This window comes from Phaseolus vulgaris, chromosome 7 (genome assembly GCF_051622355.1).
Source record: "Phaseolus vulgaris cultivar YP4 chromosome 7, ASM5162235v1, whole genome shotgun sequence".
Taxonomy (NCBI): domain Eukaryota; kingdom Viridiplantae; phylum Streptophyta; class Magnoliopsida; order Fabales; family Fabaceae; genus Phaseolus; species Phaseolus vulgaris.
Genome location: NC_143504.1, coordinates 8,926,469 through 8,950,747, shown reverse-complemented (window position 1 = coordinate 8,950,747; position 24,279 = coordinate 8,926,469). Strand labels below are relative to the sequence as shown.

The 24,279-nt window shown below is 31.6% G+C and overlaps 2 protein-coding genes and 1 pseudogene across 5 annotated transcripts; all 3 read left to right on the top strand.

Moving 5' to 3' along the window:
• Window positions 1-5,073: 5,073 nt before the first annotated feature.
• On the top strand, window positions 5,074-10,808 carry LOC137828816 (uncharacterized). Of its 2 annotated transcripts, none has more exons than XM_068635533.2 (10): window positions 5,074-5,283; window positions 5,540-5,591; window positions 6,387-6,460; window positions 7,181-7,282; window positions 7,750-7,893; window positions 8,597-8,648; window positions 9,566-9,639; window positions 10,041-10,130; window positions 10,379-10,447; window positions 10,537-10,758. In XM_068635533.2, exons 1-9 carry the CDS (start codon window positions 5,156-5,158, stop codon window positions 10,419-10,421), a joined length of 759 nt encoding a protein of 252 aa, XP_068491634.2. In that variant the 5' UTR covers window positions 5,074-5,155; the 3' UTR covers window positions 10,422-10,447; window positions 10,537-10,758. The 2 variants fall into 2 exon arrangements, with proteins under 2 accessions (XP_068491634.2, XP_068491633.2); XM_068635532.2 differs by having other exon boundaries at window positions 5,075-5,283; window positions 10,379-10,463; window positions 10,537-10,808.
• A 788-nt stretch (window positions 10,809-11,596) lies between these two features.
• LOC150025762 (uncharacterized) lies at window positions 11,597-12,998 on the top strand (annotated as a pseudogene). Its single transcript, XR_016523477.1, has 2 exons — window positions 11,597-12,620; window positions 12,815-12,998. The product of XR_016523477.1 is annotated as an uncharacterized LOC150025762 (transcript).
• A 6,668-nt stretch (window positions 12,999-19,666) lies between these two features.
• Window positions 19,667-24,022, top strand: LOC137828814 (magnesium transporter MRS2-I). 2 transcript variants are annotated; one of them, XM_068635529.1, is made up of 11 exons: window positions 19,667-20,244; window positions 20,342-20,371; window positions 20,971-21,124; window positions 21,257-21,378; window positions 21,702-21,776; window positions 21,953-22,177; window positions 22,270-22,314; window positions 23,046-23,090; window positions 23,175-23,204; window positions 23,302-23,421; window positions 23,654-24,022. In XM_068635529.1, the coding sequence occupies exons 1-11, from the start codon at window positions 19,996-19,998 to the stop codon at window positions 23,738-23,740; spliced, it is 1,182 nt and encodes a 393-aa protein (XP_068491630.1). In that variant the 5' UTR covers window positions 19,667-19,995; the 3' UTR covers window positions 23,741-24,022. The 2 variants fall into 2 exon arrangements, with proteins under 2 accessions (XP_068491630.1, XP_090161440.1); XM_090305314.1 differs by lacking the exon at window positions 19,667-20,244 and having other exon boundaries at window positions 20,340-20,371; window positions 21,259-21,378; window positions 23,654-23,834.
• The last annotated feature ends 257 nt before the right edge of the window (window positions 24,023-24,279 follow it).

Here is a 24,279-nt window from a genome sequence, read left to right as displayed (position 1 = left end):
TTCCCCATCATCAAGCTTTTGAAAAATGTTAGTTTCTGTCGTGGTGTCTTTTCATTATGTTATTATATTTTTTACCAAAACAAATTGTAAAATTAAAAAATTCTTGATATTGTAATATAAGAACGGTATAATTTTCCTAATTTATATCTAGTAGCGGAACGTAGGTGCTGCGCTTCTGTATCTTTTATTTTATCGTAGGTGTTGCGCTTCTGTATCTTTTCTTTTATTATTTATATATAATAATGTTTAATATTAAAAATTAAATAAAAGAGATTATATATATCTATTATATATTTAATAAGATTTATTAAAACTAAATCTTTAATTAAATATACAAATAATTTTTTTTTTAATAACTTTAGTAATCATATTCCAGTAATCTTTTCTCTTAATTCAATTAACAGACCAAACTTAATGCGCTTGATGATGACATATGTAAACCAATACAAAATCTTATATACAAAAACGCAATGCAGGTAAAAAAGATGAAAAAAATTAGAATGAGAATAGTGAGAAGTTTTTGATACAGAGGATATGCAAAAAAAACTATTTATATATATAGGTATAAATATTTAAAGTTTAAAATGAAATAAAAAATATAATTCCAACATGAATGTAAATTAATATATGCAAAATTATTCTGAATTTAAAAATTAATTTTAAGTTAAAACAATTTTAAAATATTTTATGCAAAAATAAAATAAATTATATGTTTATTTTTTTTAATTATATCATTAAATATAAATGAAATCATTTTAAAAGTAATTTTAGTTAAGGAGGATTACTTTCTTAAAACATGTCTCAATTTGTCTTATCCTTATTTCCCACATTACCCCTCACTATTTCAGTGACTTCACCTCATCAATGGGCCCTCACCACATTCTATATAAATCCAGCTGTTTGTGTTTCAATTTTTTTTTTTCTGTTTATTTCTACACCCTGCATTTCATACCTAATCACGCTTCTCCCATGCAAACCACACAACAGAGAGACTGTTGCATAGAATTAAAGATAGTTAAATAACAAACAAAAATTAAAGAGAGAAACAAATTAACAAACAAAGATAGTTAAATAGAATCTCCCATATCATTGAAGTATTCTATGTACCTAAGCTAAAAATCAACTTATTGAGTATTGGACATTTGCAAAAGAAGGGATTCACAATCCTCTTCCAACATGGAAGATGTAAGGTCTATCACTAAGAGAAAGGCTTAATCATGGAAGTAAGAATGTACTCAAATAGAATGTTCATTTTATCTGTTAAGCCTCAATCAAATGCGATAGCTTGTTTTAATACAATTACAGAAGATTCAACTCAGTTATGACACTGTAAATATGAACATTTGGGCTTTAAAGACCTGAAGACTCTTGAGCAACAAAAAATGGTGAATGACATGCCACCACTCATGATGTGATTCCACTAGCCATATAGAGAATGATTCTTGACATTCTTAGGAATCACCTTGAGCTGGACATTATAGAAGCACTTTTCTTAGAGTTGGATCATTGTTCTAAGACAAGAACTCACCAAAAACTAGTACCAAATCCCAAACTCATTTGGATGCTCCACATATTGTCAAATTGAATCAACAAAGAGAGGTACAATTAAAGGAACCGAACAGAATTGAATAAGCAAACATTTGAACCGAACAAAAGTGTAATTAAAAGGCAAGAACAGAACATAGGTGCTGGAAAAAATAGAAAAGCCGAACCAAACAACTCAAGAACACAAGACAACATGAACAATTGAAAGAGAAGGAAGGAAGGAGAAGAGAGTGCTCATGAAGATGGAAGGATGTTGGATGATCTCGCCACTAGAAGTGTGGAATGCTCCTAGATAAGAGTGATGCCGCCACTTGAGGACTCCATTGATCCATCAAGATAAGACTAGAGAAGAAGGCTCCAAAAGCTCTCCAAAGTTCACTCAAAATTTGAGTAGAGTTTTCTTAGATTAATTTCAATCTCCAATTTACAAAGAGAGCACCTCTATTTATAGCCTAAGGTGCTGAAATGTAAGCTACACAAATTCAAAAAACTCCCTCCCAAAAAGCTTCTAGAATTTACGCCTAAAACAAAGCATGAGGAAGGTGTGATCCTTTCTCTCACTTTGGCACCTCCTTATTTACTCCTACACCTATCTACTAACACCCCCCCCTAAGACTCTTAACTAAAGACTAAAAGATGCTTTAACAATAGAAGTTTCTAATGTTTCCCTCTAAGCACCTTTCTAAACAATATTTATTTAAAACTTGGCCTTGCCCTTCATGGGATGGTCTTTGGGCTTTTGTGGGCTTTGGCCTTCTTGGGCTTGGGCTTTATCTTTTGCAAAGATTAACAAGAAAAACTTTAAATGTGAAGGCGAATGATCTTGTTCTTCATTATAAAAAGTCACCTTTAGTTGATTCTCATCAACTCAAGTCCCTCTCCAAAATTTGTAAAGACTATCTAGCGAGAAAACTAACAAAGGGATCGATTTCCAAAAGAGAGCACATGGAGAGCTTCTCAAAACCTTTGGTACATGCTGGCATATGCAACCCTATTACACCCATTTCCAAAAAGGTAGCTAACTACTTTCATTGATAATTATAGTCGTAAAACTTGGATATATTTCTTAGCAGAAAAATTAGATGTTTTTTATACTTTCAAAAGCTGTGTAGAGAAAAAAACAGGTACATTCATAATGTATAAGTACTTATAGAAATGGTGAATTTACTAATTTTTGCAAGAAAAATGGTATAATGGTATAAGTAGAAATTTACACAAGTATCAATCCAATTATCCCCGAATCTTTCTTTGTCTAAATCACCATAATCTCTTCAGGATAAGGAATAACAAATCTCTATATTTTGACAAAGCAATATGTCATTCAAGGACGGGTCTTTCAACATGAAGGATAATAGGTGAACCTTAATGTCATCATTATGGATGAGAAAGAGATTATCATATTTATATAACCAATGATTTAAATTATCACCATTAAAAATAGGAAATTGGATTCTTGATGTTGTATTTTTTTGGAACGCCTCTACCCATGCAAGAATTATATTCGACTAAAGAATATTGATAAATAAGTCGTAGTCGCATCTCTTTCAAAGACTCGAGACTTCTTAGAACAGATATTGTTGATTCAGCCAATCTTACTGGTTCAGAACTGTTCTTCCATTTCTTTTAACATTCTTTAAATAACACTTCAAAATTAGTCATTGTTCTCGACATTCACTCCTCATATTGTTGAAGCATACTTTGCGGAGTATTACTTACTACGTCTACTCTCGTCAATGGAGTTTAAATCTTTTATCCTTCCACGAGGAGAACTATCTTGGGAGGCCAATTCCGTCATATATTTTAATATATATATATATATATTTAATTATATAATAGAAAAAAATAAATTATTGTTTTATTTTTAATTAAAAAATGGATCAACAGATTTTGCCTTAGAAACTTGAACTGAACTGATGGACAAAATGTGTTAACCTATTCTGTAAAATTAGTGACAAACTAACCTTTTAAGTATGATTCACATTAGCAGCACCCTTGATAAACATTGATAAAAGAAAAACAATAAAAAATAAACTTGACAATCACTTTTTAAAAAATAATTAGTTATGTAGCATGGAATGGTTATTTTTTTTTAACTATTTTATAAGAGTTAATTTATATTAATCACGAAAAGAACTTCAACTTATTGTTAAGAGTTCATTCCTTTAATTTATTAAATATATTATTTTTGAACATTTATAAATCTAAAATATAATGAGCGCAAAAGATTAAGTTAAAAATATAGTAAAATGTTTAAACAATCAAATTCGTAATAATATAAACGTATGTTCATAAGCCTTTAAAAAATGAAAAATTACAGAAAAAAATATTCCAACACTATTTTTAAGACATAAATAATAATTATATCATAAAAATGTTAAAATTATACTCTCATATTGAATATATTTCGTAATATTAATTTTATGCTGCATAAAAAAAGTTTTTTTTATATTATATTAAACGAAGTTCAAGACTATAAAAATAATTAACTTAGAGTTGAAGTTTGATAAAGTTGTCATGAGAAACTCTCATACAAAATAATAACAAGCTTTTCTCATACAAAATAATAACAAGCTTGCAGACATGACATGTAAGTTGTTTGTAATAAAAAAATGTGTTTTGATCTGATTTTATATTTTTCAAGTTTAATATGTAGATAACATATTTGATTAAAAATTATAAATTTATTTAATTTTGAAAAACAAATATAATCAAATTAGTTTAATTCTATTTTCAATGATTCCAAATATATTTAAAATATTAATATTAGATTTAAGATATCATATTCAAGATGCATATTTTGAATATGAGTTCTGAATAATGATCTTACGTATATCCTATTTTAATTAGTTATATTATCATAAGTGGTGGATTTTAGGTTTTAGTAACAGTATAATCCAATATTCGAATCACGCCAATAGCAACAGCTAATGCTAATAATATAATATATCATTTTTATTATTTTGTGTACTAATATGCATACTAATTTTAATAATTATTCATCATAATAAGTATTATTTTTATCATACATATATTATTTAATTGATTAGATTTGATGACTCATAAAATCGTTGTAGATGTGCTAAAAGAAAACTTATTAAGATAAAACCTAATTTAGTCAGTTGAATTTAAGGATGGAACATCCTAATTTCAACTTTAACCTAAATCGTTTAAATATTTATTTATTTTATATTCTTTTTTTTTTCAAATAACTAAATCGCCTGAATTTTTTTACATAAATAGTATCACATCTTTTTATATCCTTTTCTTCAATTTTTCAGATTTATTTTAATATTAATAACAAAGAAAGTTTTATATACTTTTCTATTCATTATATTAATTTTGAGAATTTAAAATATTCATAAATTTACAATAGTTACCTTATCTACCTTAATTCGATGAGTCAAATTCAAATGATGTATTTACTTTATTAATTCGATGAGTCAAATTCAAATGATGTATTTACTTTATTAATTCGATGAGTCAAATTCAAATGATGTAGTTTACTTTATGGTTTATTCAGTCTTGTGTGGTCACATTTAAACCACAAATTGCATCTTTGTTCTTAATTTTCTTCGCTGCTATTTGCAATTGCTTCTCTCTGTGAATCTCAATGGCGAAAATTTCAGTGGCAACCGGTTTGAGAACTCTCTTCACTGTTGTGGGACTTCTCATGCTTGCTACCCTTCTTTACACTCTCTTCACCGATGGTCTTCCGTTTCATAAAGAACTCCTCAAACCGTAACCTCTCTCTATATTTCTTTAGTACCGGAATACAACGATCATAGAATTATGTTTTCATATCATAAACACGAAAACATAAATTATTTTTTAAATATTAAATCAATTTATGTATCTTAATTTTTTGAAGTTAGACGAAGTTTGTTTAATTTTGGTTTTTCTTGTGATTGCCATTGGGAAAGTTCATCCAATCGGTACTTATTTTCTGTATTTTAGTTCACTGTTTTCTCTCGGAATGAACAAAGTTTTGGTTCAGGTGGATGGGAGCAACTTTGATTGATTTCTACATCAACGTTGTAGCTTTGGGTGTAAGTCAACGAACTACTTGACTTCGTTAATTGCTTCAGTATTTTATTTAGACTGCGAGTGACAACACGTATTACGTTTATGATTTTAATTGAAACTGCGATATTTTACTCCATGAGGAATCTATACATTATTTAAAGTGATTACTGCAATGACAGAATAAACTAAGATATTTAGTGATGCTAAGATACCAACAGCAGTTTTAGATAGAGAAAGGGACATGACTAATGATAAACTTTTGCGAAGAGAAGTTATTAAATTCTAATTTAAAATATGTGCTGCACTGGATTTGTCAGTGGACTGATCTTGTGTTGAGTGAGAAATAAAGTTGACACTTCATGTCTGGTTTTAATTGTGCTAATGCGAAATTTCAATTGTACAACTTCCTCTGAAAAGTTCAGTGCAGTTTCTCCTGGAAACTCATCACTTGTGCTATGCACTCTTATAATTTTTCGTAGGAATTCAAGTCAAGTTGGGGAGACCTTTATAATGTATTTCCTACTCTTTTTTTTTTTTGTATATTATGTCACTTATCTTTAAAACAAATGACTAGCAATTTTCTAATTATGTGCATTTGTTGGGTTGTTTTTGGAGAAATGACCACTTATTTCTCAGAATGTCTCATGAAGCTAACAAAAGTTTGATTGTTTCTCCAAAATAAGCTGACTAAATATGGACTTAAAATCACTCTAATACATGCGTAATGCTTAAAAGAACTTAGCCTAATTGATATTATGTTAAAATCACTTCTCGAGCGAAGATTCATAAGCTCTGACATGCATCGTCTGTCACATCAGATCTGGGTTGCTTACAAGGAATCAAACTTCATTAGCTCAATTCTGTGGATTGTTTTGCTTGTTTTCCTTGGAAGGTATCATTTTCTATCGTTGTTTGATGTTATTTTAATTGAATAATATGTAATATTGCTTCACCCAGGCTAGTATTAATATGTAGAACATATTATCGGAGCAATGAGCAAAAACTTTTTACAAGATCTCTACTTTTTCTATGACTTTTTCCAAATTCTATTACCTTATTCGGCTATAACTGCCACACAAAATAAAAATCCAATTAGATGTCATGGTTCCTTACTTTTGGTTTAAATATAACCCTCAGTGCTATATAATTGTGTGTGGAACAAGTGGTTCAAGGATCTGATGATAATGCTAATTTTCTTCATCTTTGAAATAAATTTATGTAATGCGTAATAAATTTTTTCTTATGACTCATCTAAAGATTAGTTAATCTGGTTATTTGTTTTATACTAATAGTAAGTCACATTGTAGTTATCTTTTCATATTTCTTACTTAAATTTTTTCTGAGGAGAGAAGAATAGTCTACTAGATTCAATTTTTATTTTTTTATTTTTTTTTATTTTTTATGTTTTCCTATCATTTGTTACACCTATGGAGAAAACTGGCAACAATAATCTGATTTCATAATACGAATAAAATGTAAGGGTTCCTCTCATATGTATAAAAGCTCAGATTGATTATTAGTTTCTGTGTTGTTTCTTATCTTGTTTATGGTCATTCAAAAGAATCTCAGAAGTGCTAATTCATCTTTTTGGTATGTTTTTCAATTGTTTCAGCATCACTACATCTGCCTATATTGTTGTGAAATTTTTGAAGCTGTCATCTCAAGAATCTTCACAGGATCCTATTTATTATGTTCTGTTGCGGCATCCAAACAAGTATATCTACAGAATCACTAGTACAGAGTCGAGTTTTCAATATTTGCCATTCTTTTTTAAATCTTGTATATTTTCTTGATCAATGCATAATGGTGTCACTCTAGAGTCTAGCTGTCATCTAGCTTATGCTTCTAATTTTTTAATAATCTTCTTGGAGAGTCTGTTGATTCTGAAATGAATATATTAATTTTCTTCCTTTAATCCCTTAATCAATATGAGGATAGTTAGGTTTCTTGAGTTTGATTACAGTTAGTGAAAAAAAATGATAGAGTTCTTTCTTTCTGTTGCTGAAGTAAATTGTGTTATTAATTATTTTTTTTCCATGTCCTGTAAACTATACATATATATATGAATACTGATGATATATATAGAATCCAGGTTTATGGTCTACTTAGCTGTGTGATTTTTTGTATAATCTCTAGATTTTGATTTTCATCATCGGTTCTGATTGACTCACATTTACATAGGAATGACACAATACCACAAAGAAAGCATTCTTCGGTCATGACCCTGAGAATACTTTTCAGCATTTTGGGTGTCGTCATGCTTGGAACTTTGGTGTACACTTTTGTCACTGATGGTTCTCCTTTCCGAGTAGAGCTTTTAACTCCGTAAGTGCTTCATATTTGTTATTATTAAGCATTATTTGATGTTACTATCCTTGTTGTCAACACAAGAATGATTGAACCTTCCTATACAAGCTCAAGCTACATGAATGAGATATGTATTATTTTTGTACTTCTCGTGAGATGGAACATTCCTTTTTCATTTGTTTTACTTGTTTAATTAGGAGAAGTTTGATTACCTCATTATCACTTTATTTGTGGTATCTTCTGCATTGATCGAGTTATTCTGTTTTCAATTTTGATGTAATGGGTTCAATTTTAATTAAAGTTTATCATCATGCAACAAGAATCTTCTCAAGCCTTATAAAAACCAGTTTTTGAGGAAGCTGAGGATATATTTGCTTGATGTGTGGTAATCTTCATTATTTGATTTTAGTGCCAAAATGCATAACTATATGTTAACTTGATGTCAGCATAATCCAAAAACAGATAATAAAGCACTAATAAAATTACTTGCTCATGTAAGCAATGTATTTGTAATGGTTATGCATAGCGGACTACATTATTTTCAAAGATGCAAATCTAACAGGATAACAGGTGTTTTTAGTCTTCATTTCCTAAATTATGCCTTGTAGATATTTACATCTTTGCATTTGCATGTTCATGTTAGAAAGTTTTCTTTGAAGTTGCAGTTTGTCCCGATTATTTTTCATTTAACTGAATATGATAAACTCCAAAATGTTTGCAGGTTGTTGGTAGCAACACTAGTTGACTTCTACCTCAACGTTGTGGCTCTAGCAGTATGTCTACAGTTTTTTAGTCTTAGTAAATCATACAAATGCAAATCTATTTCATAAAATAAAGGATTAAGGTCGTTCAAGGAGGCAAAACAATTTTAGTAATATTTATGTTGTTATGCTTGGAATCACATCTTTTATAATAAAAAGTCTAAAATTCTATACGAAAAATTTTGATGGTAAAAAATATATGTTTGGCCTCCCTATTGTTTAATAAAATCACATCTCACTCTTATAAAATTCTGCTTGGTTAGAAGCATTTATGCCCCTTTAAAGTTAAAATAGGTCTATTCTCTTTGTTTACAGAAATATTGTTCTAGAGAATTAGTCGAAGACCTTTTTAAATTACTCTTAATTACTTTCACACATTCAAGGGCATCGTAGTGGTGTTACATTCTGTTAGAAGTATTCAAGTTAATTGGTTTTATCCGTGCAGAGTGTATAACTATCTAACTTTCCGAACTCGCTATATGATTTTCTGCATTCTGCTTATTGTAGTAAGACGGGACAAGATTCAAGAGAATGTAAGGAAATGGTCTGTTTCTTCTGGAAACCATAAGTTAATTCTGGGAAAAGATATTTGTTTTGATTTCCTAATTTGAGGCCATTTGTTATGTAAAATGGGGTTTCTACTTGGTTAATTTAATGCCTACCAGAGAAGTCAAACATCTAGATATATATGCTACCAATTGCATTTTGGAGCTATAGCAGAAAGATTTTAATAAGTTAAGGAATAGTAGTTTTCGTTGGCAATGGTCCTGAAAATGATCTATTTGAGCACTCTAAATGTTGAGATAATCAACGTCAAAATATTTTTGCCTGCAAAGATGTTCAATTCTATAATGCTGAAGTTTAATTTCGGTTATCTTTTCTTGGATCAATTTAGGTATCCTATTCCTAACTATTCAATGCAATATCAGGTCTGGGTTGTCTACAAAGAATCTAGTTGGATTTCTGCAATCTTCTGGATAATTCTATTGATATGTTTTGGCAGGTTTGTTCTCACAATTTTAAAACTAATTACCATTATAAAATACCTTTCAAGAATTTTAACAAGCCATAGTTTTATGACAGATTCCAATTGTCAATGAACAACGGTTTAATTTTTAACTATACATTGATTTGGAAATGAAATCTAGTCTTTTGGAGAAAATTGTGTATAATTTATATATTTTAATAGAAATGTGACTGTACACTGCATTAGTGCTTATTAGTGGGGTATTTCAGAAAATACACAAAGTAAGAAAAGATTGATTTATATTTTTCTTGTTGAGATTATGGTAGACCTGATTACTTCTTTACTTTCATGAACGGTTTATGCCAGTTAACAACACATACACATAGACTCATACATTTTTTGTGGTTGACATTTAATTTACTTTCCAAAATTTTCAGCATTACTACTTGCTTCTACATTGCATGGCAGCTGTTTCAGATATCTGCTCAAGATCCTGCTTACCTTGTTTTAGTGCAACACGGGGACAGGCAAGCAAGCACATAGCACTCTTTTCTTTTTATTTTTGAACATTTTGTATAGGGACTGGAGTAGGCATATTGGGGGTGGCAAAATCCTTTAACTCTTAAGAAGTTAGTGTTCTGTCTCACTGAGACTGTTATCACTGGTTACCTCACTATTATAAAGTTTATCATATAACAGAGGAATGAAGGTCACCTCTATCGTTCTTTCACATTTTATAGTTTACTTAGAAACGTTAATAATTTTTTTATAACAGGGCAGAAAACAAATATATGGGGATTTCTGGTGAGGCAACATAGCAATGGTATTCAAGAACCAAAGGCATGTAAGAGGCTCATGTGGTATGTTCTAGCAGATGTGAGTGGATTGCCATAAAGCTTATGTTACGGCATTTACTTTGTTTGATAATTGCAGGAAATTAAAAAGGGTATGGGATAATCCCTGATCAGAGACAAGATCCCTTAATATGTGGATTCCAATGATTGTCTTTAATTGTGTGAATTCTTGTAATTATTGTAATGTCGTGTCGTGATACTGGGTATTAATTGTTATCTTATTTGTTGTTATCTTATTTGTTGTAGTGTCGTGATACTGGGTATTAATTGTAAGATTATATATTGTCAGGTTTTGACTATATATGTATATTGTAATCAACAAATTTAAATACAATATTCTTTCTCCTTTCATTACTCTTTTCTCACTTGATATCAGAGCTTTTGATCCAATTCAAATCATGACATCCGCTGCAGATTCAAAATCCCAAAATTGTCTTCCATTCACTGTATCTGTCAAGTTGGACAGAGACAACTATCCATCATGAAAATCCTTGGTGATTTCTACAGTCAAAGGTTGCAGGCTCGATGGGCACATGCTAGGAGATGGAGAAGTGCCTTCATGAATTGTAGAATTTGTTGATGATCGGCGAAAGCACAATGGAGGTTGACGTGCAAGGCCCTCCTAAGAGGTGTGGTGGCCTTGAAGGTGCATGTTAGGTAGGGAAGAAGAGTGGTTTGGCAAGGTGAGAATTGAAGATCAATAGCCTAACCTAAGAGCTTTTGGACAAGAAGTGAAATTGGCTCATATTTTGGGCAGCAATTCACTAATTATATTAATCTTGAATTTACATGACCCAAGCACCTCATTATATAGCAAGTGAGGGCTGGATTTGAACAAGAGAATTGGAGGGAAATTCAAATGAAAAAGAATTTGAAATCGGCGCCTAATTTCCACTTAGCACATGGAGCACATGAAGCATATTTAACATGTGATGGAAAACGTTTAGCACATGTTAAATATGGAACATGTGGAAAATGTGTCTTGGTTAATCATAACCGGCCTTGGTTAAAATTAGGTGTTTTAGAAATCCTAATTTAACCAAGGTTGGTTTTTAGGTGCCAAATTTCATCTAAGGAAAAATTACAAATAAAATTCTTAATCTAATTTTGACAAGAAATTAAAGTCTACTCTACACTAGAGTTTTGGCCTCTTTGATCATGTATTGGGAAGTTTCTTTGTTGTCAATAGCCATATCCCAGTCTTCTTGGATCCTCTTGGCTTTAACTCTAGTGGTTGGCCCAAATCTACCCTTTGGTGGGCTTGCATGTGGCTTGTGCTTGGGCCTCTTCCGTCACTAGGGACAAAGGAGTGTCTTGAAGAATTCATAGTTTTTGCAGATTCAAGCAAGAAACCAAAACTCGCATTTGGAGATTGGCAGGCTCATGATTCACAACTCCTTGGATGGTTGATGAATTCAACGACTATTGAAATAGCAACACAATTGTTGCACTGTGAAACCTCAAAACAACTTTGGGATGAAACCCAAAGCCTAGCCGGTGCACACACAAGATCTCAAATCACCTACCTTAAATCTGAGTTTCACAGCATCTGGAAATGAGAAATGAAGATGGAGGAATATTTGGTCAAGATGAAGAATCTCGATGACAGACTTAAACTTGCAGGGAGTCCCATTTCCAACTCAGATCTAATCATTCAAACCCTAAATGGTTTGGATTCTGAATACAACCATGTGGTGGTCAAACTATCTGATCAAACTAGTCACTTGGGTTGATCTGCAGGCCCAATTACTAACCTTTGAGAGTAGACTTGATCAACTGAATGGTCTTACCAAACTCTCTCTTGATGCATAAAAAATGTTGCTAATAAAATTGATTACAAAGATAACAAATTCAACACAAACAACAACGAGAGATGCTCTAACTTCAGAAGTTGGAGAGGAGGCAAAGGAAGAGGAAGAATGTCTAAACCAACATGCCAAGTTTGCAATAAGGTTAGGCACACAACTGTAAACTGTTGGTACATGTTTGATAAGTCTTATTCAAACTCAAATTATTCAGCAGACAGTGACAAACAAGGAGCACACAATGCCTTTCTAGCCTCACAAAGCGCTGCTCAAGATTATGATTGGTACTTTCACAGTGGTGCAAGCAATCATGTGACACACCAAACTGAAAAATTTGAGGATCTAGCAGATCATTGTGGTAAGAACTCGTTAATAGTTGGAAGTGGTGAGAAATTGTAGATTGTTGCCACAAGTTCCTCAAAACTAAACTCACTCAACTTACATGATGTCTTATATGTGCCCAACATTACAAAAAATCTATTAAGTGTGTCAAAATTAACTGTTGACAATAACATTCTTGTTGAGTTTGATGCAAATTGTTGCTTTGTGAAGGACAAGTTAACTCGGAAGGCAATTTTAAAAGGGACACTTAAAGATGGCTTGTATCAACTCTCAAGGACTGAAAGGGACTCGTGTGCTTATGTATCTGTCAAGGAGAGTTGACATAGAAGGCTTGGTCATCCAAATAATACAGTCCTAGATAGATTCTTGAAAAGTTGTAATGTGAAATTATCACTTAGAGATCATTTTAACTTTTGTGAGGCTTGTCAATATGGCAAAATGCATTTTTTACCCTTCAAAACATTCCTCTCATGCCAAGGAAATCCTTGAATTAGTTCATACTGTTGTCTGGGATCCTGCACCAATAATATCTTCTTCTGGTTTCAAATATTATGTTCACTTCATTGATGATTTTAGTAGATTTACTTGGATTTATCCTCTGAAACAGATATCGGATACTGTACAAACCTTTATTCAATTTTAGAACATGGTAGAAAGTTTTTTTAACAAGAGAATTAAGACAATCCAATGTGATGGTGGTAGTGAATACAAAGCTGTGCAAAATCGTGCAATAGAAGTATGCAATTCAGAATGTCATGCCCTTACACATCACAATAAAATGGTAAAGCTGAGAGAAAACACAGACACATTGCTGAATTTGGCTTGACATTGCTAGCACAAGCCAAAATGCCCTTACATTTTTTGTGGGAAGCTTTCTCCACAACAATTTATCTCATAAACAGATTGCTCTCTCTAGTCACTCAAAATGAAAGCCCTTACTCATTGCTTTTTCAAAAGGAACCTAACTACAATTCCTTAAAACCCTTTGGGTGTGCTTGCTATCCCTGTCTTAAACCCTATAATTAGCACAAACTACAATTCCACACAACCAGATGTGTGTTCTTGGGGTATAGTAACTCTCACAAAGGATACAAATGCATAAATTCTCATGGAAGAATCTTCACTTCAAGACATGTTGTTTTCAATGAAGAACATTTTCCATTCCATGATGGGTTTCTTAATACAAGAAGTCCCTTGAAAACACTAACTGAGAGTTCATCTCCCCCTTTTTCTTTGCATACTACAGGTAACCCACATATTGGAGCAGCCACACTTCCAGATGATAACAATCTTGGTGATGAACAAGAACAACCAATCCAACTGAGAGTGCAGTTAATTTTAGCAGAGATTAGGCTGCAAATAATTCAACAAGGAGCAGTCCAATTTTTGAAAATAATTCACCAAACAACATTCAAATTCCTGATCTCACAGAAACAGTTGCTGGAGATCACCAAGATTTTGTTGAACCAAACATCAACACTCATTGGACCAGGAGCAAAGCTGAAATGCATAAGGCAAAGAAGCCATGTGTCGGGTTTGTTGAAACTACCACAGATGAGAAGGAACCAGAAAATGTCACAGAAGCACTCAAGACCACAGTGAAAAGAAGTTATGGAAAAAAGAGTATCAGGCACTCATGTCAAATCAAACTTGGCTCTTGGTACCATATCAAGGCCAAAAACTCTTCTGATTTTGGCCAGCCATCGGGAAGACCAGCAAAAGCAACTTCCAAGTCAGCGGGTATTAGCCTGACAGCCCGACCTCACTCAGGAACATCATTGGTTCTAAATGGGTCTTCAAGACCAAGTACAAAGCAGATAGAACAATTGAAAGGAGAAATGTAAGATTAGTAGCAAAAGGATTTCAACAAGCAACTGGATTGGACTATGAAGAGACCTTCAGTCCAGTTGTCAAGGCCAGTACAGTTCGGATCATACTCTCAATTGCAGTACACCTCAATTAGGAGGTCAAATAGCTAGACATAAACAATGCATTTCTTAATGGCTATCTCAAAGAAACTGTGTTTATGCATCAACCAGAAGGATTTGTAGACTCAACTAAATCTGAACATGTTTGCAAGTTATCCAGGGCAATTTATGGATTGAAATAGGCTCCAAGAGTCTGGTTTGATAGCCTAAAAAATGCCTTAGTCAGCTGGGGTTTCAAGAACACATAAAGTGATTCCTCACTATTCACTTCAAGAGGTACAAATTACATTAACTTCCTACTTATATAAGTGAATGATATAATTATCACAGGGAACAACACCAAGTTCTTGGAATCCTTCATCAAACAACTCAATGATGTGTTTTCACTTAAAGATCTTGGTCCACTACACTACTTCTTAGGCATAGAAGTTCAAAGAGATGCATCTGGCATGTACTTGAAGCAATCAAAATACATAGGAGACATTATGAGAAAATTCAAAATGGAAAATACTTCATCTTGTCCAACACCTATGATAACCAGCAAGCAGTTTACAACTGAAGGGGAGAAATTACAAGACCCAACCATATTCAGACAAGCTATAGGAGCTTTGCAATACTTAATAAACACAAGACTCGATATAGCATTCTCAGTTAACAAGCTCAACCAATTCATGAGCTCTCCCACTATAGATCACTGGCGAGGCATAAAAAGAATATTGAGATATCTTCAAGGTACCATTCAACATTGCCTACACATCAAACCATCAACTGACTTGGACTTGGTAGGATTCTCAGATGCAGACTGGGCAACAAGTGTGGATGATAGAAAATCTATGGCTGGTCAATGTGTCTTCCTTGGTGAAACACTTGTTTCTTGGTCTTCGAGGAAGCAAAAGGTAGTCTCAAGATCCAGTACAGAGTCAGAATATAGAGCATTGGCTGACTTAGCTACTGAAATAACATGGACTCGTTCACTTCTTGCTGAATTGAAACTCTCCCTGCCAAGAAAACCAACATTGTGGTGTGATAACTTGAGAGTGCTAAGGCACTAGCTTCAAATCCAGTTATGCATACTCGATCCAAACACATTGAAATTGATGTGCACTACATCAGAGACCAAGTACTGCAAAATGAGATTGTTGTAGCCTATGTTCCATCAGTTGATCAAATAGCTGACTGTCTCACTAAAGCATTAACTCATACACGATTCAGCCAACTCAGAGACAAACTTGGGGTGACTCCCTCACCCATCAATTTGAAAGGGGAAATTAAAGACAAGATCTCTTAATATGTGGATTCCAATGATTACCTTTGATTGTGTTAATCCTTGTAATTATTGTAATTATCAATCAATGGTTATCAGCATTGATTGTTACCTTATTTGTTGTAGTGTCGTGATACCGAGTTTTAATTGTAGGATTATATACTGTCAGGTTTTGACTATAGATGTATATTGTAATCAACAAATTAAATACAATATTCTTTCACCTTTCATTACTCTTTTCTCACTCCCTGAACAGATATTGTAACACCAGAAGACAAAATTAAATTACTATACTAGTGCCATAGATGTAGTTTGGAGATCATCACTTCTGTCAACACTACTGTCGGGTGGACGATGTCGTTCTTCAAGCAGTAACTGTAGACTTATACTTTCTTGTCTCATAAATGCTCAATTTTTTCCTCTGTATAACGCTATAGTTGTAATTAATTATAAAGTTTAAATGTCAGAATCAGAGAAAAATGTTCAGATCACTAGTATCTATTCTTTTGTTAATTGCATGAATATCCATTTATTTAATTCTATGGCACTTCCTGTTAAGTGATTCAGATTGTAACTGTACACTCATATATAGGTCAAAAGGTCATTTCTTGATAGTTGTCGATTTATTGTTCGGCAACTTTAACGTTTCTATAACTGTCACTAATTTGAATCATGTTTTTTCTTTCCTGGGGCAAGTAGCATTTCACATGAATGAGCTGGAATAATAATGTGTAAAATTGAAATAGTGGTGGTTAAGGTTAACATTTCTTCATTACGTAAAACCCAAGATTCTTGCCAAGAATTTTTACACAATCCATCACCCTGAAGGCAATTTCTTCCTACACATATAATTTATGACATACACTCAACGCAAAATTTATAACTTAACATTAAATTTATAACTTAACATTGTCTTGATTTCATTTTTGCCTATGGATGCACAAATTTAAAAGTGATTTTTATACATTTCAGATTTTGAAATCTAAAAGGTTATTTTTGTATTTCATTTAAACTTCTAGATAATCATATCCGAAAGTGAGTTATGAGTTCTAGATTTTCATATTCAAAATGATGTGCTATAAATGGTGCTAAGGATTGAGATCCGGAACTCATTTATGTTGTCTAGGTAAATTTTCGGATGCTAAAACCCATAAGTAACATATTAGTTCTGAATTTATATATCCGAAACTTTGTGATTTATCTTATAGATATAAATATTTAAAAAAACAAAAATTTTAATTCATTAAGAAAAAAAACAAACATTTCAGTCAGTATGTTGACTGCAGGTCTGAATTGATATGCTGCAGGGAGAATCAGCCAACACTGAATCCGCTTTGTCAACCATGGGCTTCAGATGAATATCGTCTTCATACTCACTTTTCGCAAAATTATTCTTGAGTGAGTTATCTACTGTCGTGTTGTCTTTTCCTCATCATCAAGCTTTTGAAAAAATATTAGTTTCTGTCGTGGTGTCTTTCCGTTATGTTATTATATTTTTTTTACTAGAACAAATTGTAAAATAAAAAAAATTCTTGATATTGTAACATAAGAACTACATAATTTTCCTAATTTGTGTATAGTAGCGGAAACGCAGGTGTTATGCTGCTGTATCCGTATCTTTTATTTTATTATTTATATATAATTATATTTAGTATTAAAAATTGAATAAAAGAGGTTATATATATTTATTATATATTTAATAAAATTTATTGAAACTAAATCTATCAATTAAATATACAAATGAGAAAAAATAAAAATATTTTAATAACTTTAGTAATCATATTTCAGTAATTTTTTTCCTTTACATAAAAAAGTCAATAAAAATAAATAAATAAATAAATAAGCACTCATGTTTCATGTTCATCTTTGTACTTTTACACCTTCTTATCTAAGAAGTCTGAGAACAAAACAGAAGCATGTAAATAAACTTAATAAAAACTAGTTGAGATGTCAAGTAGCATAGTGATGCTTAACATGAAAGTTTTTTATAAAAAAAAATAAAAATAAACTTAATAAAATATTTATCTCAAAAAGCTTAAAAAATTTATCTTTGAAGACATAAAAGAATTAGTGAATGGTTAATGTTTATAAAACAATCATTTTAGTATTTTGGATAAGAAAAAAAAAATCATTTGAGTCTTCAATAAAAAGAGTCTTTAATAAAAAGAAAAAAAAAATTAGGGAAAAATAGTGAAAAAAAATAAGCAACAAACGTCAGTGAGGACACAAAAAAAAAAAAAAAAACGTAGTTAGGTTTACCGTTATAGTGTCTTAGAAAAAAAAAATTGAGAAACTTACTCATTTGAGAGGAGAGTAAACGAAGTGAATGAGGGGAAGTGAAGAAGAAAACACATTGGACGAAGAGTCACTAGTCTGAATTTAACTAAAGGATCAAACTTTAGAGTCACTCGTCTTAATTCAACCAAGGAACCAAACTTAACGCGTTTGATGACAACAACATGGTAAAGCAATACAAAATCCTATATATAAAAACGCAATGCAAATACATGTAAAGAAAATGTAACAATTAGAACAGGATCAGATAAGGATGTGGGAAATGGTTAAGAAAGTTACGTTTGTTTGGTTTGCAGATTATAAAATTAAAAAAATAGAGTGAATATAAAAAAATGACAAAAATGTCCAAGATAATAATAAAATAAAATAAAAATTATTATTATATATTTTTAAAATAATAAAATAAAATATTGATATAAAGATAAAATGAAAAAGTAAATGTGCGCAACAAAAAGATATTTAAAGCTTAAAATGAAAAAAAAATATAATTCCAGCATGAATGTAAATTAATATATTGAAACAATTTTAAAATATTTTATGCAAAAATAAAATAAATTATATATTTATATTTTTAATTATAACATTAAATATAAATGAAATCATTTTAAAATTAATTTTAGTTAAAGTAGGAGGATTGATTTTTAAAAATATTTAAAGAGGATTACTTTTTTTAAAATTATGTTTATTTCTTATATTATAATATTTGTCTTTGTATTTTTCCTAAATTATTTGAAATTTTAAATAAATAAAAATCCTAAATTATTTAATGTCTTACTTAAATAAAATATCTGAAATAAATAAAATTCTTAAATTATTCAAAATATTAATAAATAATAATTCTAAATTATTTAATTCCCTGTTTAAAAGAAAAATTTAAAATAAAATAAAATTTCTAAAATATCCAAAATACTAAATAAACAATGTGATACATACATACAATTTCAAAAGTTTTTAAAAATCCTAAATAAATACAAAATCAAAAATTATTTTATTTCCTACTTAAATAAAAATATAAAATAAATAAAATTTCTATGTTTTTCAAAATTTTAAATAAATAAAAATCCAAAACTTTATAAACATCAAAAATCAATAAAATTTCTAAATTAATCAAAATTTCTAAATAAATTCATATCCTAAATTATTTAATGTGATTTTCAGATAAAAATCTAAAATTAATAAATATCTAAGTTTCCAAAATTCTAAATAAATAAAAATACTAAATTATTTTATTTTCTGCTTAAATAATAATCTCAAATAAAATAAATATTGTAATAAAATAATATTTCCTAAATTATTTTACTTACCAGAATTATTGTCATTTGTTTTTATAAAATACCCGTGCCAGTGGGTACAGGGCTAATTTCCCACATTAGCCCTCATTATTTCAGTGACTTTACCTCATCAGTGGGCCCTCACCACATTCTATATAAACCCAGCTGTTTGTGTTTCAATTCTCTTTTTTCTGTTATTTCTACACCCTGCATTTCATGCCTATTCACGCTTCCCCCATGCAAACCACACAACAGAGAGACACAAATTAACAAACAAAAACTAAAGAGAAACAAATTAACAAACAAAGATAGTTTTGTATATTTTATTATCTCTTCCGATAAAGGGGGAAAGAAAAGTTCCTTTTTTATGGTATGTTATGTTTGTTTCGTCTGTAATCTGATTCCTCATACTGGTGTTGGAAAAATATTGAGGCAGGACTAGGATACCAATTGTGGTGTTGATGAAATGTGCAAAAGGGGTGTGAGGAAATTCGATCGTGGTGTGGTGGGTGGTTTTTGTTGAATTGAATCAAGTTTGAAGTTGAATTGAATCAAGTTTGAAGTTGAATTGAATTTTGAATTGAGGTTGGTATCGGGACATGTGATTGGAGTGGGAGTGAGAACGGGTAAGGGATGGCGCGGGATGGGATCGTCGTCCCTGCGGATCCGCAGGCAATGGCGGTTGTGAAGAAGAAGCCACAGTCTTCGAGAAGTTGGATTCTGTTCGATGCAACAGGGCGGGGTTCATTGCTCGACGTGGACAAATATGCAATCATGCATCGGGTTCAGATTAATGCGCGTGATCTCAGAATCATTGATCCTTTGCTCTCTTACCCCTCCACCATTCTCGGTCGTGAGAAGGCCATTGTTCTTAACTTGGAGGTCAACCATATATTTAGTTTTGTTTCTTTAATTTTTTGTTACAATTTTTTTTTTTTTTTTCATTTTGTTCTTTGTTTGTTCTGATTCTGTGTTTCAGCATATCAAGGCAATTATCACCGCTGAAGAGGTTAGTCAAGTTTTTATCCTTCAATATTTTTATTTCTCAAGGGGCGGGATTAGAGAACATGAACAAGAACATTATGAAATTAGTTTGGGAGACAAGATTTAACTCTTTTTGTTTTAGGCTAGCCATAATTGACAATCTGACATTTGACTGATTGAGATAAGAGAATAGGAGGGATGGTGGATGGGGTGTTGTTCTCTGAGCAGTTTATCCTACTCTTGTATTTAATGTCTTGGCTAATCAGAGGATTGATTGAAGTTTTGTTTTCGTTGTCAAGTTCATTGAATAAAATGGGTAGGAAGACAGTAAACTACATGTTGACTTCTTTTGCCTTGCTTAACATAGTGGCTCTTGTGCAAGAATATACCTTACATGACTTGCACAAGAATATCTCTCAGCAAAGGACATTTTTTTCATATAATTAGAATATTGCAGAGGCAGCCTCAAATGGTTCATTGGCTATCTCTCTGACCTGGTTTTTATATTTGTGAATTCCTATATCAAACCTGTGGTCCCTTGTAGAATGCATAATTGTATCTAGAAATTGAGATGCCATTGCTTCCACATCCTGAATTCCTGATTGTATCTAAATTATGGTATAGGTATTGTTGAGAGATCCAACAGATGAAAATGTGATTCCTGTTGTCGAGGAACTGCAAAGGCGGTTGCCTCAATTAATTTCCAGTTTTCAACATCAAGGAGATGGTAAAGAGTATCTTGGTGGCCAACATGATGCTGAAGCAGCTGAAGAGGATGGTATGTTATAATGATGACGAACCATAAGTAATGAATAAACTCAATGATTGCATTTATTCTTATAAATATTTCTTTTTATTTTGCATTATCTATTGCCCTTGTTATCTGAGTGGTCTAAATTATGCAATGTAGAGTCACCCTTTGAATTTCGGGCCCTGGAAGTTGCTTTAGAAGCCATTTGCAGTTTTCTTGCTGCGCGTACAACAGAATTGGAGATGGCTGCTTATCCTGCATTAGATGAACTTACCTCCAAGGTACATATATTATTTAATTCTTTCTCTTCATGTCTACTTTTTAATCTGGGATCCCCTGGCCCGTACCGTATAACACAGGCTAACAAATTATGAAGCTGCTTGAAAGTGGCTGAAGGAAAATTTATTTCCTCCATCTCAGTTACTATCCTTTTCATTTGTTATAACTCATCATCGCCTGAGGTGTTCATTCTAGTTATGCCTGCTTCTTAATGATTTTTTTTGTTGTTGTCTGGTTTAAATGTGGATGCTCTGCTCCCCTTTCTTCCTTTTATTTCTTGACCTTTTCGGTTCTGTCATGTACTTTAGTTTAATGTAATCTGCAGATTAGTAGTCGTAATTTGGACAGAGTTCGTAAACTGAAGAGTGCAATGACAAGACTGACAGCTAGAGTACAAAAGGTTTGTCAAGTTTTCCTGTCAAGCCTGTGAAAAATTTTCACCTGGAAAAAGCCTATTTTCTTTATGTAAATAGAATTGATTTAATGTGACCACTGTAAACGGCCTTGATCAGTTTTAAGTAGAAAACATGTATCCCTTTTTCCTCTCCCATCACCAATTCTTCTTATCTGGAACAGGTCAGAGATGAGCTTGAACAATTGCTGGATGATGATGATGATATGGCTGACCTATACCTGTCAAGAAAAGCAGGTTCCTCGTCACCAGCCAGTGGAACAGGTGCTGCAAATTGGTTTGCTGCCTCCCCCACCTTAGGATCAAGGACATCTAGGGCAAGTAGGGCAAGTCTAGCAACAGTTCGTTTAGATGAAAATGATGTGGAAGAGCTTGAAATGTTACTTGAGGTTATAAACTTGCTTTAGAAAATAGTAGGAAAATATCTTCCATTGTTTTAATGAGGAAAACTTGCTATTAATGGTCTTTATACATTTTGCAGGCTTATTTTAGTGAAATTGATCATACGTTGAACAAATTAACCACAGTAAGTATCATGTATGTGTAAACTTGTGCAATAGGGAGCCGTAAATGTTGAATTAACTATTTGGGAAGATTGTTTCTTTGTAAATATGGGAAAAAATGGTTTCTTATTAATTTAGAAGCCATGATTTGTTAAGTATTCTAATTATTAGACAGTTAACTCAAGACTTTTAGTTTCAAACTAGTAAGTTTGTTAATGTTTGGAAACGTTAATACTACACTTTGGAATTTTTTTTATTAATAAAGCAGATTTTCATTTTGCTCTCTTCCTTCTTCCATCTACTGCTGTTTTAAGTTGAACTTTGTGGTTTATATTCAAAATCTTGATTTGGAAGTATTTTGTGCAACCTTTTAAAATTCACCACATTAGTTTTAAGAACTTGTGAGATGATATACTCTTTGTTGGATTCCTTGATTGAGTGATTTGTGCTATTTTTCCTTTTGGATCAAGTAGACCATCTTTGCTGTACCACTTTTGTCTTTGAAATTAAATGTTATGATAATTGTGATTCAATGTCTAATTCACGTTGTCAAGATCCCTGAATTTTGTGGTGGGATGTGTTAAGAGACTCTAGGCCAATTAGACCAAACTCTAGTGTACTGTTTTCATATTTGTTTGGTCTCTTTAAAAGTCTGTGTTATTTACTTGAAAAAGTTTACTTACTCTGAATCTTCTGTTTAGGGTAGCTTTATTTTTACCTAACTATTTCTCTTTTTTTTTCTTTTCATTTAAAGCTGCGAGAGTATATTGATGATACTGAAGATTATATTAATATTCAGGTAAGTGGCAAGCAATTTTCTGAAAATATCTATCAGTATATGTTGAATGACACCAAAATCAAGTGATATTTTTCCATTTTGCAGCTTGACAGCCACCGTAATCAGCTGATTCAGGTGCTTTTTGTATTTCTGCACTTGCATGAAATATCTACCAGTATTTTGTTATGTTTTTTTTAATAAAATTGCTAAATGGTCTTCAACTCTCATGCAGTTAGAGCTCTTTCTTAGCTCTGGAACATTTTGTCTAGCTTTCTACTCTTTGGTTACCGCTATATTTGGCATGAATATCCCATATACTTGGAACGACGACCATGATTACTTGTTCAAATGGGTATGCAAATGATTACTGTTTACGCATGTGCATATATATATATATAGGATTTGCTAACTTGCAACAATTTGTTTTCTTAGAAAGAATATATTATAACAAGCTGTAATCAAGATTATCTTAAAATACATCAAAGATGTAACTTGTTAATAGATTCCTTCTTAAAAAACAAGGACTTATATGTTAATAAATACTTGTATGGAGTTTGTCAATATACGATTATGCCTTGTTGCAGGTAGTTATTATCTCAGGAGCACTTTCTGCTTTGATGTTTGTCATGATAACAGCCTATGCTCGCAAAAAGGGATTAGTTGGATCGTGAAAATAATTTACTGGGAAAGTTGTACATAATAGTCTAATAATTATGTTGTGCAGCATTTTTTTAGAGTTAGTTCAACATATGGATGAGGTATGGGTATGCTTTATTACCAATAACTGGAATCTATATATTTGTTTTGATATCTGATTCACTCATTGTCATGACAGATTGTAAATACTGTCTGCAGAGTCCTAGTTGATTCTTCTTTTGAATAATTTTAAGTAATTTTAAGTTCTTTATACTTAATTAAATTATAATTAAGTTGAATATAGTGATTTTTACATGATTTATGTTGATCTACTACTATTTTGTTTCTGTTCACTTCTAACTTTTATGTAAATAAGGATAACATGGCGATCCCAAACTCTCTAAACACAAACCATTTCAAAGGTTTAATTTTCTTTAGATTTCCAATTTTAGTCGGAGAAATAATAGGTATTACGTTCGAACATGGGATAAATTCCCTATCTAGCACCATTTACATTTTTATTTCCCTAAATAACATCTTTTTGCTTTTATTTCTCTATCTAGCACATTTTTTT